This window comes from Plasmodium gallinaceum (genome assembly GCF_900005855.1).
Source record: "Plasmodium gallinaceum strain 8A genome assembly, contig: PGAL8A_v1_76, whole genome shotgun sequence".
Taxonomy (NCBI): Eukaryota; Apicomplexa; class Aconoidasida; order Haemosporida; family Plasmodiidae; genus Plasmodium; species Plasmodium gallinaceum.
Window position 1 is genome coordinate 623,858 of NW_021628238.1, and position 19,757 is coordinate 643,614.

General features: G+C 17.4%; 5 protein-coding genes across 5 annotated transcripts; 2 read left to right on the plus strand and 3 right to left on the minus strand.

Annotated features, from left to right (window-relative positions):
• Nucleotides 1–1,046: 1,046 nt before the first annotated feature.
• PGAL8A_00206700 (inner membrane complex protein, putative) lies at nt 1,047–1,654 on the plus strand (the record flags this gene model as incomplete). Its single annotated transcript, XM_028670765.1, has 2 exons — nt 1,047–1,104; nt 1,284–1,654. The coding sequence occupies 2 exons, from the start codon at nt 1,047–1,049 to the stop codon at nt 1,652–1,654; spliced, it is 429 nt and encodes a 142-aa protein (XP_028527485.1).
• A 488-nt stretch (nt 1,655–2,142) lies between these two features.
• Nucleotides 2,143–2,934, minus strand: PGAL8A_00206800 (conserved Plasmodium protein, unknown function; the record flags this gene model as incomplete). The annotated part of the gene is made up of 4 exons (XM_028670767.1): nt 2,143–2,212; nt 2,306–2,381; nt 2,557–2,649; nt 2,817–2,934. 4 exons carry the CDS (start codon nt 2,932–2,934, stop codon nt 2,143–2,145), a joined length of 357 nt encoding a protein of 118 aa, XP_028527486.1.
• Nucleotides 2,935–4,440: 1,506 nt separating this feature from the next.
• Nucleotides 4,441–5,466, minus strand: PGAL8A_00206900 (conserved Plasmodium protein, unknown function; the record flags this gene model as incomplete). The annotated part of the gene is made up of 1 exon (XM_028670768.1): nt 4,441–5,466. The coding sequence occupies one exon, from the start codon at nt 5,464–5,466 to the stop codon at nt 4,441–4,443; it is 1,026 nt and encodes a 341-aa protein (XP_028527487.1).
• Nucleotides 5,467–8,538: 3,072 nt separating this feature from the next.
• PGAL8A_00207000 (conserved Plasmodium protein, unknown function) lies at nt 8,539–13,554 on the plus strand (the record flags this gene model as incomplete). The annotated part of the gene is made up of 1 exon (XM_028670769.1): nt 8,539–13,554. One exon carries the CDS (start codon nt 8,539–8,541, stop codon nt 13,552–13,554), a length of 5,016 nt encoding a protein of 1,671 aa, XP_028527488.1.
• Nucleotides 13,555–15,260: 1,706 nt separating this feature from the next.
• Nucleotides 15,261–19,382, minus strand: MDR2 (ABC transporter B family member 2, putative; the record flags this gene model as incomplete). The annotated part of the gene is made up of 1 exon (XM_028670770.1): nt 15,261–19,382. The coding sequence occupies one exon, from the start codon at nt 19,380–19,382 to the stop codon at nt 15,261–15,263; it is 4,122 nt and encodes a 1,373-aa protein (XP_028527489.1).
• Between the last annotated feature and the right edge of the window lie 375 nt (nt 19,383–19,757).

A 19,757-nucleotide genomic window follows, 5' to 3' on the forward strand; every position in this document is an offset into this window, starting at 1 on the left:
CTTCCATAAAATAATTCTAAAATACATATTTTATTCATATTTAATAAATCAATTTAACAATGTTGAAAACGAAAATTTTACTTTTTTTCTAAAGAATTTTAACGTTGACAAAAATACAAATACTAAAAAAAAAAAAAAAAAAAAAAAAGTAATTTTCTTTATGTTTTTATTTATTCACATGTACGTTTTAACTGAGATGAATTTTTTTTTTTTTTTTATTTTGCCATATTTTTAATTATTTAAAAATTAAATGACATATTTTCTTTATTATAATATATATTTTATATATAATATATTTTAAACTACATTAGGAAAATTATATATTTTTTACATTCACCTAACTGTCTAAAACTATTTTAAGAAATTTTTATATATAGAAGATAACTTTTATTTTCCAGGTAGCGTACAAAATATATAAAAAAAGACATATTACAGATTTCTATATATTTAAACTCATGTTATTTTTTTTTTTTTTTTTTCACATATATATAAATAAACAAGCCAAAAAAATATATAACATTTGTTATTATATATTTATGAACAAATAAGGCAACTAAAATTCTCAACGTTAATTTTCAAGATTTTTCTAGCTATAATATTGTGTGCATGCATAAAATTTAATGTCATTATAATTCCAAAAGAAGAATAAATAGCCTTAAACTGCTATGTTAATAATTTTTTCAAACTAATTTTTATTTATATTATACATTATTTTTGTAATAAAAATAGCATTCTATAAAATTTTTAAGCTAATTCATGTTCCTAGACAGGAATTTAACGACATTTTTTAATAGTAAAATTTTAACTTCTTTTTTTCTTTTTTTAAACTATCTTTCTCTTTTTATATTGCTGTTGTAAAAATTTTCGTGAATTTATCTTTAAATATATTTTTTTAATCTGACACCTTAAAACTTTATATCTCCCTACAAAAATTTAAAATTTTTCATTGCTAAATATATGCTTATATTAATATCCAATTCTTGATATAAAAAACTTCTTTTCTTTACATTTTTTTATTTTCTATAGTTCAAATTTCTTTTTTTATAATGAATCTTTTTAAAAAGTCTACATGTTCTATATGTAATGCATGTAAATGCTGCTGTGGTAAAAAATTTAAAATTAAATAAAAATAATAAATATATTTAAGTTTGGATTAAAAATATGTAATTATTTTTCTTCTGCATTTGTATATGTATCATTTTTATCTTTCATGCATATCATACATATATATATAAAAAAAATATATATATACATATTTTGGTTTTATTTAACTCCAGAAAAAGGCGAAATTAAAATTACTGAAAGAACATACACATATAATGAACTAGATGATTTATATAAAAATACAAATACCGTTAGTTTTCCATGTATACCAACTGAACGAATTATTCTAAATTCTTTTGATAATCCTGAATTATATTATCATCAAATAGATAGCGAATTTTATGCAAAAAACATACTAAAAGATGTTCCTCTAATTAGTTATGCACAAGGCCCATTTTTCGAGAGAATGAATGAAATAAGAACAAATAAAAAATATCATCTACCAACGACGAGTTATGTATCTGATCCAATATATATTAGAAGAAAAGAAAAATGTTCCATATCGGGTTTGTCTAGTAGCATTTGCTGCGAAGGCTGCAGATGCAAATAAATTTATATTAATCCTTTTTTTGTAAAAAAAAGGTTCAAAATTTTATTATATAAGAAGATTAGTAATAAATTAAACATTTTTATTTAAAAAAGAAAAAAAATGAGTATACAATTATGTTATTTTGTTTTTATAATCATACTGAGTGTCAAGTTTTTATTTTTATTTTAAAAAAATATAATTTTACTTTTTTTGTATAATTCATTATCTATTTATACATTTTTATTTTATTATACTTTTCTTATTTCATTTTTTTTAAATACCCATTTGCATTAATGGCAAATTTAATGAATTAACTAAAAAATAAAAAAAAAAAAAATAATAAAAAAAAAAAAAGTAAAAATTAAATTAATAACTATACTCAATAAAAGAAAAATAATTAATAAAAAATAAAATAAATAAATAATGTGAAAAATAAAATTGAATCTCCCTAACTATTCCTTTTTTTATGTGTTATTTATGTTATACATAATAGAAACGTCTCATTATTTTTAGCTAGCATTTACTAGCTTGCCATTTTCCAAATGATATCCACAACCAGATATATCAAAATATTTGATTCTAAAAAATGAGAATTTAATAAAAAATTTATGATTAACATATTTTGATAACTATATAAATTATATGAAACAAACATATTTTAATAAAAAATACTTTAATGAGGCATGTTTAATAAAAGTACAACTAGTACATTTTATTTTTTCATATTTTTCAGCTACCCATCCACATCCTACAATGAAATATAATACATATATAATTGTTTTCTTAAAGATATTTCAATAAATTAAATGGTAAATTATAATATTTTTATACATTGTTTTTTATTATTCCCATAACAATTACTACTCACTTTATATAAATAAATAATATTCTTTCATTTAAAAATATATGAATATTTAAAATACCAGTAATTGGATTTTTGCAATCACATTGTTGGCAGTAAGTGCTACCACTGTTAAAATTGCCTCTAAAAGTTCTAATAAAATTATTTTCGCAACCTAAAGTAATATTTGAAAAATAATAATATTGAAACAAATAAAAAATATATATTAAAATGGAAGAAAAAAAGAAGAAAAAATTTTATTAATAATGGAACATTTATTTTGGATAATAAATTTTATAGGTCTTTTTTTTAAATAAGAAAATAATTTCTTTTATTAAAAACCGTCTTCTGTTGGATAGCAACATCTTTGACATATATCAGTTGTACAAATTTGGCAATTTACAGGACTATGAAAAATCCAAATAAATATAATGAATATATAAAATATTGATCGTTCCATTTTTTATTTTTATTCTATTTATATTAAATGTAAAACAAGTTATAAAATATTTTAATAAAATAAAAAAAAAATTGTTATCAAAATATGCATTATTCTTTAAAATTTTATTCAAGATAACGCATTAGACAAGAGAAAATTATACACAAACGTTTTTTATTTTCATAAAAAAAAAAAAAAAAAAAAAAGTTTTTATATTTTTATTGAAATTTAAATATCAACAGAAAATTTTTTAATCCCTTCAATTTAAAAAAAAAAATATATATTTTTTAAATATGTATTTCATAAATACGAAATCAACTTTCACATCATCTAGAGTACAATATTATACGAACTTTAATATTCTAGGAAATTTTTTTTTTTTTAATGTTATTTTAGTATTCCGATTTTTAAAATAATTTTTCTATAATTTAAGAATATTTTGAGAATTCATTTATTTTAATAATTTATTTATATACTTTCAATAAAGAATAAAAAATTAAGTATTATCGTAGAAATAACAATAAAACAGATTTTAACATTTATACTTTTTTATAATTATTTTAATTAAAAAATATTCTTTTGACATAAGTTTTATTTAAAAATATTTATATTATAATTGTAATTCAGTTAAGTAATTTTAAATATGTTTTTCATTTCTCAGTAAAACGATTATATACAATGATAAAAATAGTATTATCTGTATCCAGAACAAAAGAAGTAATTTTCAAAATGTTATAAATGTATGTACATAATTTTTTTTATTATTAAGTTATAAAATTTTATAGATGATATTTTTTCTTTTTAATTAATAAAAATATACAAAAAGAAATAAAAAAAAAAAAAAAAAAAAAAAAAAAAAAAAAAAAAAAAAAAAAAAAAAAAAAAAAAATATAATAATTATAAAAAAAATAAATATAGGAATATATATTTTAAAATTATATGCAACGATATTAAAATTAAATTTTTCTTTTAAAAAAATTTAACTTTAAATATATTCACTATTAAAAATAAAAGTAGATTAATTCTTTTATTTCTTTTTTAATGAAAACACATTAAAATTATTTACAATTTTACTTAAACAGTTTTTTTTCATATAATAATGTGTATTGTATTTATTCTATATTTTATTTATGAAGACAAAAATATTTTTCATATAAAATAGGTTTATTAAAAATAGAAAAAGAATATGGATAAATAAAAGTAAATATAGGAATATATTTTTATATAACTTCCAATAAATTAAAAAATCAAGGAAAAACAAAAGTGAAATAATAATTAACAAAAGCTTTTAAATCTTATATCTTTTTACCATTTTTTTGTTTTCTATAATTTTTTTATTTCTTATTTTCATATTTTTCTATTTTTTTTTTTTTTTTTTTCTTTAAAAATTTTATTAAACTTTTTAGATTCAGCTTATATTTTTCAAATTACCTAAAATATAATAATTCTCATGAATTTTCTTTCTAAAATTGTATTAATGAAAAATCTCTTTTTTTTTTTTTCTAAAAACATAGAGTAATCCTCGTTTCATAAATATTCTTTTTTTCTTGTCAAATTCCAGTAGTTCACAAATTTTTCGAGCATATCTCCTTTTACATTAACTAATATACCACCAATTGATTTCATTTGCCCCATCAAATTTCTTAAATTGCTTACAAATTCTTCATTATTTTCAAATTCTTTTTCTTTTAGAGATTCTGATATATCTTTTTCGTTTAACCATACTATTTTAATTTTATTGTAAATATTGAAACATAAAAGAGCTATGTGAATCAATGGATGAAAAACGGTATGTGGTGAAGTATAGAATTGATTTAATTTTTTATTAATTAAATTAATTTCATATATAAATGCTATTAAGTTACATTTATTTTTTAATATATGATCAGAATTCATAAATATTTCATTTTTCCATAAAAGTATACAAGAACCATTGCTTTTCATAGCTTCAGGAAATATTACAACATTACGAATTTTTTCATTTTTTGCATAATTGTGTACTTCTTCTATATTTTTAAATAATCCCAATTCATTGGGTATAGAAAATTGTAACGATAACTTAAGTATGTCAAAAAAACAAACTGGCGACAAACTTCCATTTTTATTTATTACAATAAATAAGGGATTTAAACGAAATGCTAAATATAAAATATCAACAAAAGACGTAAAATTTGATAAAAATATATGACCATAATCATCATATGTAAATGGAATTTTTTGTTTATTACATTTTATTTTAAGTCTTTTGTTGCTAGCATATTGTTCATCTAAGTAAAAAAATCCTAAATAAAATAATAATAATCTACAGTAAATTGTTTGAATTATTTGATTAAAAAAGTCTTTAACACACTGAAATATAAGCAATTTTAACATGCTATTTAAAAAAAACATAAAAATTAATGTTAAACAAATAAAACACAATCGGCAAATAACTAATGGTAATAATAGTATTTTTAATAGCTTTTCATGAAAATTTAATTTTTTATTAACCCATACAGGTAAAAATGGATTTATTCCTGTTGAACTATCAGAAAATTCTCTATATTTTTCCATTTTTCTGACATAATTTTAATTTTCAATAATTCTTTTTTTTTTTTTTTTTTCCTTTATATATACAATAATTTAATATTATTATATTTTTTTTTTATTCATATTTATCCATAATAAAAATGTTAAAAACTGTATTTTTATTCGCTAATCTTGCCTCCTCCCTTTTTTTTTAACTCTTGTTTGTCAATTTTTTTATTATTTTTTATTTTAACACTTTTAATTTTATTTTAATTGATTTTAGTTTTTGAATTGATTTAATTTTCCCTTTTATACGTATTTATTTATTTATTCATTTATTTATTCATTTATTTGAGTATTTGATCGTGTATTTTATTTTATTATATTTCATTTATTTATCTTCTTTTTATCTTTCTTGTATATTTTATTAATAAAAATCTATTTTTTTTTATTATTTAGATTTTTACATTTTGAAATATACTTTCATAATAATTTGTATAAATTAATATTATTATATTATTTATGTATTATATGTATTTATTCTTAATTTAAAATTTATAATTACAATACTATTCACAGAATATATATCTTATATTTTATATAAAATAATTTAAAATTTTTTTTTTGTATTTCTTAATTTTCATAAAATATTATGTCTTACAAATAAATAATTTTTGTATTTTTATACTAGAATTATTTTTAGAATATTATATTATTTAATACATCTGAATTAAAAGAATTATTAAATTATTAATTATTTCATATTTATTATATAGTAATTTTTCAAGAAGAATTATTTTTATATGAATTAAAAAAAAAAAAAAATAATATATATTTATAGATTCTGGTATTAAAAATAAAATATTTCTAAAAAGAAATAAAGGAAAATTTTTATTTAGCTCTTTTAATATATATTTAAATTTGTTTTTAACATATTTAAAGAATCTTAATGTAATTTTCCAATTTATGTGAATAAATTCAAACAATTTAATATATCATGGGATAAAGAAAAATATGATTGTAAGAATGTTTATAGTATAAATATCAATCGAAAAAATGAATAAAAGATATACATTAAAAAAAAATTTTTTTAATAATGAAAATACTAAGAGGTTTTATTTTTTCATTTATGTTAGCCATTAGAATAAATCTTATATAACATTATATTTTATTTCATCTATATTAGAGGATTATTCTTTAAGTTATTTCTTTCAAATATTTAAAAGAAAATTTCAATTATTTCAAAAGAATATATAAATTATAAATTTATAAATACTATAATACTTAGAAATTAAGGTAATTTTGTTAATTTTGTTAATTTTGTTAATTTTGTTTCTAAAGACAGAAACGTAAAATCTTCAATATTATATAAATACATATAAATTATTTCTTTTTCCTTCTTATTAATCACATATTACTATTTCTAAAGTATTTCTAAATATTTTTATAATTTGTAATAAATTTTTTTTTAATTTTTATATAAAAATCTTGAAATAATGTTTTCTGGTTGATAAAAATTGATTATTATTTTTAGATAGTTAAAAGACTTTATATGTAAGTATTATAAAAATATATTATTCTCACAAATGATTGTTTAACATATGTTACTTTTATTTTAGAAATATGATTAATAAAATAAAGTTCTAAAGAAAATATAAGGAAATTTAATAAAATAATATAAAATTTTATCACTTTACGTATATATATGTGAATTAATAAAAAATTATACTATCATCATATATTAACTTATAAAAATTAATAAATTCTTCAATTTATTAAAAATAGAGCTTTTTCTTATGTGAAAAAAGTTTATTTTTATTTTTACTTTTGAAGCCACAATTATATCTAATAACATATTAAACTATAACAGTATATATATTATTTAAGATTTATAAATATTATAGACGAACTTTCACTTTTTTTTTTTTTTTTTTTTTTTAATAGAATTGTTACACACTAAGAATTACTTATATATAATTTTATATTTATTAGTATCATTATATTATTTCGAAAAAATAAAATATTCTAAAATAAAACAGAGTATTGTTTTATTATTCTTATAAGGAAAGACATTTTTATTGTTTTTTATTATTATACTAATTAATAAAAAGTGCATTTATAAATTTTTTTTTTTTTTTTTATTATTTGATAAATAAGAAACAGTAATATATACATGTAACTATACATATAAAGAAATATATTTCTAAATAAACTAGATTACTAATTTTAAGAATTTAATAACTCATAATTTATTATTAAAAAAAAAATTAACATTAATAATTAATAAATACTTTAAACTAACGTAAAAAAAAATCTGTTGAAAAAAGTTGCATATTTTATGTGATCATTCAAAAAAAAAAAAAAAAAAAAAAAAATCTAATATAAAAATAAAAATAAAAAAAGTACAAGTTTCCAAAAATATACATGGTTTTTTTATTTTATTTTATTTTTTTTTTTTTTACAACCAAAATATTAAAATATTTTTTACTTAGAATATGTTGATATTTTATAAAAATACATTATTTAAAGTAATTATTCTTTCTGGTAATCTTTAATAAAAAATACATATTAAGCACCAAAAGTGCAATGATAATAATAAAATATGATAAATATACCATTCTCAATACAAAAATTATTTTTGATAATTCAATTGAACATTTAAGCATTTACAGTAAATTTTATAGTATAATTTTTTTTTAATATTTTAAAATTTTAATGAATAATAATTTTTTTTTTTTTTAATTAGTAGTAAGGAATCAAGAATTTTTTATTCTAGTTGAATGAAAATTGAATTTTATAAAACATTATAAATATATTTATTCTATTAATTATTTTATTTTATTTTATTTCTTTTTTGTCAGACATATGTATTTTTGTACATGTTAAACTATCGGTATGTTTGTGTTAATTTGTTATATCTTAATTACATGAAATTTATTTTTTTCGTTATTTTATATAAATAATAAATTTTATATAAATCATTACTCTTATTATATTTTAAAAAGTAATTGTCTTTACGCCTATTTACATATATTTATATATATATATGTAAATATATGTATATATTTTTTTTTTATTATCCTAATTTATTTATTATATTAACCATTATTTTCAATAATGCATAATGAAACAAAAATAGGAAAACATGAATTAACAGAATGGGTAGAAAAGCTTTTAAGCAGAAAAAATTTCGATTTTAAAAATTTAAAAGATGGAGATATTTATTTACAGATATTTGAGTATATATGGCCAAATATAATGAAAAAATATAAGGACTGTATTAATATAAACCCTATAAGCGATATTAATAAAAAAAAAAATTGGAAAATTATAAGAAATGTTTTAACCTGTGTAAACATTGACAAAGATTTTATCAATTATGATGAAATAGCTACAGATAATTTTAAAAAATGCTATCAATCATTAATAATACTATATTTTTTGTATTCTTTAGTTAAAAATCATGAATGTGATTTTATATTAGCATATCCTATCGATCAAAAATTAACAGATTTTATGTCAAGTGAAGAACCGTTAACTTGTTTAGTAAAAGCTGGTAGCGTACAATTACCCGAAAATTTTTTTGAAAAAACTTCAAATTCTACAGTTAATTTAAATAGTTTAATTAAAACAAATGAAAAAGTAAAAAATACTTCAAAAAATAATATATCAATTAATGAAAATTTTAATGAATTAAAAGTTCAGAACGAAAATCTAAACTGTATAGATAAGTCTGATTATGATGATGATTACAATTTTGAAAAATATATAAATAATTACCATAATAATAATGAATACAATAATTTAAAGAAGGAAAATGATAACATTAATGATTTAGAAGAAAGTTTTAATTTAAACACAAAATTTTCAACATTAGAAAATTTAAGTAATAATTATTCCTTAAATTCTTTAAAAAATTTTGACTTCAATAATATAGAAAAAAGTAAAAATAAGGAAGAAAATTATTCACAATTTAAAAACATTTATTGTAACAATAAAAATAATAATAAAAGTCATAATTTATCGAAAATAAATTTAAATAACAAACCTACTGATGAATATAATTCAAATATATACACTGATGATAATATTGCATTCATCAATAACTGTGATGTAAATTTAAGAAAAAAAAATTCCTCATACAATTTAAATGATATTTCTTCTTCCAATAATGGTAGCATTTTTAATTATTTTAATTCTAAAAAGGAAGAATATGATAACTATCAAAATAAGATAAATGAAGCTAACAAAAAAAATTTATCTGTTCCCAATTTAAATTTATTTAAATTCCCTTATATTAATGATAATACATGTAATAATAAAAACAACATTATTATGAATTTTAAAAAAAGTACAGTAGACGCTTCTTCTCAAACAGAAAATGATAATATTTTAAATAATTTACTTAACGATGAAAGTTGTACAAATTTAGAAGTTATATGGAATGATCAGAGTAAAAAAATAAAAGGAGATTCTTTTATTTTTTTTTTAAAAACACAAATTAAAATGTTTAAAAAAGAATTAGATACAAAAAAAGAAGAGCTAGAATTAATTCAAAAGATTAATAAAAAAACCATTAACGATATGAAAACATCATATGGTACCGAATTAAAAAAACTTAAGGAAAAATATGAAGCAGAAATTTTTTATTTGAAACAACAGCACTTAGAAAATTTAGTTATTGTAAGGAAAAATTTTGAATCAAAGTTAAATCATATAGAAGAAGACCTTTTATTAGATTTGGATGTTTTAAATAGTGAAAATAAAAACATGGATTTTCCGAATGAATATAAAAAGATACCATATATAGATGATCATTTGGAAAATAATAATCATGAAGAGAAAGAAAACAAAGATTATTATACTAATATGAACATTGGTAACTTTTTATTTGATAAAAAAAATTTTAACCAAGATAATAAAACGGCATCAACTAATTCCACAATAAAAGAAGATATAAATAACAACATTTCAAAAAAAAATAGTTTTTTAAATTTCAATAACATTAATCAAGAAGATAAATATATGAATAAAAAGGAGGAAAAATATGTAGAAGAAAATATAAACATTAAAAAAACAGTTACACACAATAATAATTATATGAATAATAGTATAGAATATTCCATTAAAAAATTAAAATATTTGCTAAATGAAAAAAATAAAGAACATATTTTGAATAATGAATATATCAAGAATGAGATTTTAAATTTAAAATCTATGTTTAGTAAGATTATTCAAGAAAAAGAAAATATATATAATAATTATAAAGATAACAATGAAATTTTTAATGAACTACTGGAATTCATTGAAAAAAATGCTGATAAAAAAAATGTAAATGATAATTTAAGTAAAGATTTTTACATTGAAAAAATAAAAAATACTATTTATAATATAATTAGAAACAAAAAAAAAAATCATGTAAGTGAAGAACATATTAACAAATATTTAGATGAAAGTGCTTTAATTAGTTTAATTGTTTATTTGGGCTCACTACTTCACTTAGAACGAGTAAGATCAGAAATAATAAAAATACAAAAGGAAAGAAATATTTTTATAATGAATTATGTTAAAAATGAAAACACAACAGAGCATCTATTAAATAAAAAAAACAATATAACAGAATTTGAGGATGAAAATAATAAAGAAAATCCTAAAATTCTATCGAATGAAGTACCAAGTAACGAAATAGAAAATTTTGAAAAAGCAATGGAGTTAGATGATAAAATAAAAAAATTAGAACACAAAAACAAAAAATTATTATCTATAAATGAATATTACAAAAAGAAATTAGAACATGTAGAAATATGGAAAAGCACTCTAGAAAATTTCAAAAAAAAATGCAAGAAATTCAATAATTCAAGTAATACAACAGATCAATTAGAAGATAAAAATTCGAACTTTATAAAAATTAAAGAAATAGATGAATCAGATAATACGATGGGATCTTCTTTTATATGGTTTCCTCAGTTTTACCTAAAATCATTTGAAGAAGAAGTAGAAAGAGAAGCCCAATTAATGTATCTTTTAAAAAAATTAGGTAGATTCGATAAAGAACAAGATTTAAATGTTTTTGAAAGTAATTTATATTCTCATTCCATTAATAAAAATAGCATAAAAAATAATGAAAAACTATTATTACCAAAAAAAAATAAAATATGCTCAATATATAACGAAAATTATATTTCAGACAAAGATGATATTAAAAACAACCAAGAAAATGATAAACTTTCATTAATTAATCAGAATGAATTCTTAGTAATTTTAAAAAAAAAATTAACATACATCTTTTGGCAGATGTTAGGAGATATTTACAAATATAGAAATATTATTCATGAAGCATGCAACTATATTTATAATTTAAATAGTCTGTTAAATAATTACATTTTAAAAAATGAAGAAGCTCAAAAGGAAGTAAAAGAGAATTTTGATTTATGTAGCAAAAATAAAGAAAATTCTTATTTATCAGAAAAATATAGATTGAGAAAAATAATAGGAATAACCAAATTGAATATGGATATTTATAGAGAACAATATGTTGAATTAAAAGATGAATACGAAAAAGAAAAAAAAAATTTAATTATTTTAACGAATGCTTGCTACGAAAATGAAAACACAAAATATAAAAATACCATTCAGAAATTTAGAGAAGTAGATAAAAATTTAAAAATGTATAAAGCTAGAGAAAAGAAATGGAATAAATTAGTAAAATTATTAACTATTGAAATAAGAAATTCATCGAAAGATAATCAAGAAGAAATAAAAAATGTATGGCTAGAAATTATTGCAACAAAAGAAAAAGGATCTGAAGAATTTAAGAAAATCAACAATGAAAGATTGCAAAAGAGTGATGATGATTATCTTGATTTAGGTGAAAACCGTAATAAACTTGCTACTATAATAGATAACATAAATGAACAAAATAAGTATTCTAACAATATTATAGCACCTAGCAAAAATAAAAGTAAAGAAATAATTAATAAAAAATTGAACTCAAATAAAATATTGACAAATAAATATTATTGTAATTATAAAAAAAAAATCAATAACAAAAATGAATACTCTAATAAAAACATTACTCAGAATAAAGGAGCAATAAATTTGAAATTAGATAAAAATAATCAATACACTAATTCTAATAATAATAATTTAAATAATAGTAACGATTATAAAGATAATGAAAATAATGAAATAAATTTTTATAAAAACGATTTTAATTTTTGTTTAGATCATATAGAAAATAACGATATTTTGTATTTTTATTCAACAAGTGAGACAGATAATTTAATAACTGACAAGGATCAATTTCCAATTAATTTTAAAGCAGAAGAAAATAAAAATAGAGAATTAAACTCAAATAATATATTAAAAAATACAAATAATAATTCCATAAAATTTACTAATTTTAATATAGAGAATATGAATAGTAATGATATTATATTAAGTGAAAATAAAAATTGGTTTACTCAGTTGAGCCAAATGGCCAAAGAGTCATGTAGAATGTTTCAAAATCTTCTGAACTTAAAAGAAGATGAATTAAAAGAAAAAAAGAAGAAAATAACTGATTTGGAAAACAAATTAAGAGAGTTAAAAGAAGAAAATATGAATCAAAAAAATAAATATAAATGTTTAGAAGAGCAGAAAGAGTTTTTAGAAAATAAATTAAGTTCTTTAAGTGATAATGTAGATAATTTAAATTCTCAGATATTTTTACTAAATAAAGACAAAATATATCTAGAAAGTAAACATCTAACACAACAACAGGAGCTTAGTATAATTATAAAAAATTACAAAAATGTAATTGATTCAATAAGAAAACACGTCAAAAAATATTCATCTATTTTATATTTGTTGGATAATTTACCAGAAGAAGATGAAAAATTTATCCTTGATTTAACAAATATAGAGGAAAAAAATAATTCATTAAATTTTTCTCTTAATATAGATAAAAATTTAGAATTGAAAAAAGGAGAGATGAATGATGATGTAAGAGTAAAAATAAATACAAAAGATCCTCAAGTTATAACTAATTTTTCAAAACTTAGAATTTCAAAGTTAAATGATAAAAATAATTTTGTATCCGATTTATATATTAATGATTTAATCAAAGATATTAGATGCGATAACTTTAGATAAATACTTTCTAATAATTATATATATTTCAGAGTTTCATTAAGTTTATATTTTTTATTATATATAAACATGAACAATCTTCCATAATCTATTTTTTATTCTTAATATCATAAAATAATAATTTCATAAGAATTTATTTCAAATTATGTATTAAATAAAAAGAAAAAGTATAATAATAAAAAATACAAAATAAAAAAAGACACGTAAAATAACAAAAATATATATTAAAAAAAAAAAAAAAAAAAAATTCACAAATGCTTTTATTATACTATTTAAAAAATTATTTTTTTTTTTTTTTTTTCAAGTATTCAGTTTGTTGATATAGTATATATATCCATATAAATAATATTTTGTTTTTTTTTTCAATTATTCAGATTGTTGATATAGTATATATATCCATATATGTAATATTTTGTTTTTTTTTACTTTTTTAGTATTCACATTTATTCCAATATTATATATTTTTACTTGATATAAAATTTTTTTTTATGTTTTTACCTTGCATTTTTTTTCTTTTCTTTTTTTTTCATTTGAAATTTCTTAAGGAAATTTGTAATTTTATCCGTAGATGGTACAAAAGTATAATATACAATTATTATCATTTTTTTATATTTATCGTCTTTATTTTTTCTTAAGGATATACATTTTCTGTATTTGTATTTTTTTTCTAACACATTCAATTTTTGATATAAATTATTGATATAAATTTTTGATATAAATTTTTGAATCATAAAATATTTTTAATACAAAAATTATATATATATTGATGTACTTTGAATTAATAAAAATATTAAAAAGACAGAAAGTTATAGTATTATATGATATAAAGACTAAAAAATTAAAATGTACGAAGAATTTAAAATGTATATAAAAAAAATCCAAACATATTTAAACAAAATATAAATTTCTTAAATTTGTCATTTTTTTATTTTCAATTTTTCAAAGTTTTTATGCCACTAATTCATTTATGGATAAATAATGAATTCAAAAATTAATTATACAAATGAAATAAAAGAAAAAGAAAGTTGAAACATATAAAATATATAAAACATATAAAATATATAAAATTAAATTGAAATAACATATATATCATATTATAATTAAGTAAAACTATATAATAGGATAATAAAATATATATCTTAACATTTTATTAAAAAAAAAAAAAAAAAAATAGATGAGCTACTGTTAATGCATAACTATCATTTAACAATACTCATAAATTAAAAAATTGTATGCAATATGTAAAAACGTTTAAACATTATAAATGAAAAGTATCTTATAAAAAAATTTTCAAAAACATTTTATTAAAATAGTAAAGACATATGTTGAACTAAAATTTATTATTAAAGTTTTTATTTATTAAATAAAACATGAAATATATAAAAATATATTTTCTACTAAAATTTCTCCTCAAAATAATTAAGTATAAAAATTTATTAATTTAATATATTATCAAAATTTTAAGTTTATACAAATATATATTAACTATGAATTCAAATTTTTTTTTTTATTATTTTATTATTACCTGTTAAGTTATTATCCATAAAAAAATTTAATTTGAAATTATCTAAAGAAGGTTTTTTATAATTATTTAATTTATTTTTTTAACTAAAATAATCATGAAATTAAATTATAAACATAATCCTTTAAATGCTAATTCTAATATTTGTTTTGTGTTTATATTGACATGAATAATTTTTAAAAATTATTTACTTATTATTATTATTATAATTATTAGTAGTAGTATTATTATCATTATTATTATTATCAATATTATTATTATTATCATTATTATTAGTATTATCATTATTAGTAGTATTATCATTATTAGTAGTATTATTATCATTATTATTATTAGCAGTATTATTATTATAGTTGTTATTATTATCATTATTAGTAGTATTATTATTATAGTTATTATTATCATTATTATTAGTAGTAGTAGTATTATTATTATAGTTATTATTATTATTATTAGTAGTAGTAGTAGTATTATTATTATAATTAATATTATCATTATTATTAGTAGTAGTATTATTACTATAGTTATTATTATCATTACCATTATTAGTAGTATTATCATTATTAGTAGTATTATTATTATAGTAGTTATTATTATCATTATTAGTATTATTATTATAGTAGTTATTATTATCATTATTAGTATTATTATTTAAGTTGTTATTATTATCATTATTATTATTATAATTATAGTTATTATTGGTATTATTATTATAGTTATTATTAGTATTACTATTAAAGTTATTATTATCATTATTATTATTATTAGTAGTATTATTATAGTTATTATTAGTATTATTATTATAGTTGTTATTATTATCATTATTATTATTAGTTGTATTATTATTATAGTTATTATTATTATTAGTAGTATTATTATAGTTATTATTAGCATTATTATTATAGTTGTTATTATTATTAGTAGTAGTATTATTATAGTTATTATTAGCATTATTATTATAGTTGTTATTATTATTATTAGTAGTATTATCATTATTATTATTAGTATTATTATTATTAGTATTATTATTATTAGAATTATTATTATAGTTATTATTATAATTGTAATTATTATCATTATTATTAGTAGTAGTATTATTATTATAGTTGTTATTATTATCATTATTAGTAGTAGTAGTAGTATTATTATTATAGTTGTTATTATTATCATTATTATTAGTAGTAGTATTATTATTATAGTTGTTATTATTATCATTATTATTAGTAGTAGTATTATTATTATCATTATTATTATTAGTATTATTATTAATACTATTATTATTATAATTATTATATTTATTAATACTATCATAATTATTATTATTATTATCATTAGTAGTAGTAGTAATATTATTATTATAGCTGTTATTATTATAATCATTATTACTAACATCATTTTTCTTCCTATTATTATTATTATTATCATTATTTTTATTGTTTATTTTATTATTATTATAACTGTTAATATTACTATTATTTTTATTATTATTTTTATCATTACATAAATAAGTATTTTCATCACTGCTTGATTTATCATCAGTTATATTTTCATTTTTAGAAGAATTTGTCACATTATTATAACTTGGACTTTTTTTATCATCATCAGAAGAATTTTCTCTATTATGTTTATCATTTGATTTAGATTGCATATTCCACATTTGTGTATATTCTCCATTAAGTTTTAATAAATAATGATGATTTCCTCTTTCTACAATTCTTCCTTTATTTAATAAAATAATTTGTTCAGCTGATGAAATAGTGCTAAGTCTGTGTGCAATAATTATTAGAGTTCTATTTTTTCTTAAATCCTCAACTGCTCTTTGAAATAAATATTCTGTTCTTGAATCTAATAAACTAGTAGCTTCATCAAAAATAACAATTTTGGGATCCTTTAATAAACATCTAGCAATAGATATTCTTTGTCTTTCCCCTCCTGATAACTTAACCCCTTTGTCCCCAACTATAGTATCCCATTTTTTTGGTAAGGATTCAATAAAATCATACAATTGTGCAGATTTTACCGCTTGTATTAATTCCTCATTTGTTGCATTTAGCTTTCCATACAAAATATTATATTTTATAGTTTCATTAAATAAAATAGTATCTTGAGGTACTATTCCTATTATGTTTCTAATAGAATTTCTTGTATATTTACTTATATTTCTTCCACCAATTTTTATCTCTCCTTCTGTATCATAAAAACGATACAACAATTTAGAAATAGTAGTTTTTCCTGATCCAGTATGACCAACAATAGCACAAGTAGTACCAGCTGGTATAAATATATCAATATTTTTTAAAGAAAGATTCAGGGGTTGTGTAGGATAATGAAAATTAACATCAACAAACTGAATACTTACACCAAATTTTTTTTCGTAAGATGTTAATGCAAATGGTTCTAAGTTTTGGTCATCTGGAACATTTATTTTTTCTCTTAATACATCTGTTAAATCATTTATATCTGTGAAGGATTTCACTATATTGGTATATAATGTACCTAATATACTTAAAGGAGAAAATACATTTGTTATATACACTATTACACTAATAAAAGTTCCACTATCTGCTCCTTTTTCTATTATCATGTAAATTGCACAAAATAAAGTAAAAAATAAAGTTCCATTTAAAATAAATTGTTGAATACTATTTAGTATACCTAAACTATTTAAAATTTTTAAATTATATCTATTATAGTTAGATAAGGCGTTGCAAAATCTTTTTATTTCAAACTTTTCATTACTAAAATATTTTACAGTTTCATAATTTGTTAATGAATCATGAGCTATATCATGATATACATTATCCATTTTATTTGCTTTTGTCCTAATTTTTTTTCTCCATTTTGTTATTTTTATGGTTGCATATATATATAATGTTAATCCAATAAACAAAACACTTCCCAACATACTATTTTTATATTTAAATATAAATATTACACATGTTATAACTCCTTCTATTGTTGCTGGTATTATATACATTAATAAAGAATTCATTAAATTATTTGCACTTTCTGTTCCTCTATCAACTATTCTCATAATTCCCCCCGAGTTTTTATTAGAATACCATTCATAAGATAAGTTATGAAAACTTTGGAAAATAGACTCTTGTAATTCAATGAATGCAGATTGTTGAACTTGTGAATATAATATACCACATAATTCTTTAAGAAATTTAGAAATAAAAAAAAATGTTACGTATAATCCAAGGTAAAAAATAGAATTTGAAAAATTTTTTTTTAGAACTTCATTAGATGCAATACCAAGATATATAGGTGATATAACACTAAATATTTTGGATATTATTATAAATAAAAAAATAATCACTATATAAAAACGTAATATTAAACTATTTCCTTTTAAATCTACTCTTCTACTTGGCCATAAATAAGGTAGTAGAATATTCTTAAATTCATTATATGTTAACTTATTCTCTAAATAATTTATATTCGTACTATAAGAGAAGGTCTCATCATCACTATTATTGTTTCTATAGTTTTTTTCCCTTTTTGATAATAATGATTTTGTAACATTTTTTTCTATTAATAAATCATTTATTTTTTGTGATTTTTTTTTTGACATTTTTAATTCTTTTAAATTTTTATATAAGGTGTCTGAATCATATAATTTACTATATGAGAAATTTAACTCTAATAAACTTTTATTTTCACCAGTTATCATGGTGCTGTTTTCGTTACTACAATTTGTATCTAATAAATTATTATCAAAATCATCTTTAAATAACTTATACTTCTTTATATCTTTCAGTAAAATCTTTTCTAATTTTGATCTAGCTATTAAACATTTTTTCTTAACATTATATAACTTATATTGAATAAAATAATAGTAAATTGAAGATACTAAACTATATATCATAATTATTATTCTAACTATACTAAAATATATACCATTATAACTTGTTTCCTCTGTATTTAAATTATAATGAAAATTTATCATTTTTATAGAATTTAAAATAGCTAGAAATCCAGTTAAATGTCTAGAAAATACATAAAAATTTTCTAATATATTTATTTTATTTACATGGGAATAAAAAAAAAGCAAAATAATAGTGTAAATAATTCTTGTTAAATTTAAAAAAGCTAAATCAGTCAATGATTTATAAAAATTGTAAAATATTTCCCTTTCGTAATTATATGATAATACTACATCAAATTTAAAACAACTTAAAAATAGTATTATAAATATTATAATATCTATTATATGATATATAATTATTTCCTTATATATAGTTCTTCTTTTTATCTCATTTTTTACTCCAAAATCTCTTAAATATTCGTAGTTAGAAAGATCCATTTTCGTTACATACACAAAATTTAAAAGAAAAGAATTTAACAACAAAATATATTTAAAAATATAAAAATAAATATTAAAATACTTTTTATAAAAGCTTAAAAAATAAAAAAATAAATGAAATTATAAAATGCACATAAAAAATTGTTGCCTACATATATATATATACTTATAAAAACACAAAAATTAAAAAAATTTCAAATAATCATATAAATCTATGATAATTTTTATTATCATTATAATGTTCATATATAATTTTTCAAAATTTTAATATCAATATATGTATTTTTATATACATATAAATTTCATTATATTTATTTATTTATATAAATTTTTTCTTTTTTCTTTTTTTTTTTTTTTTTTTTTTTTTTTTTTTGT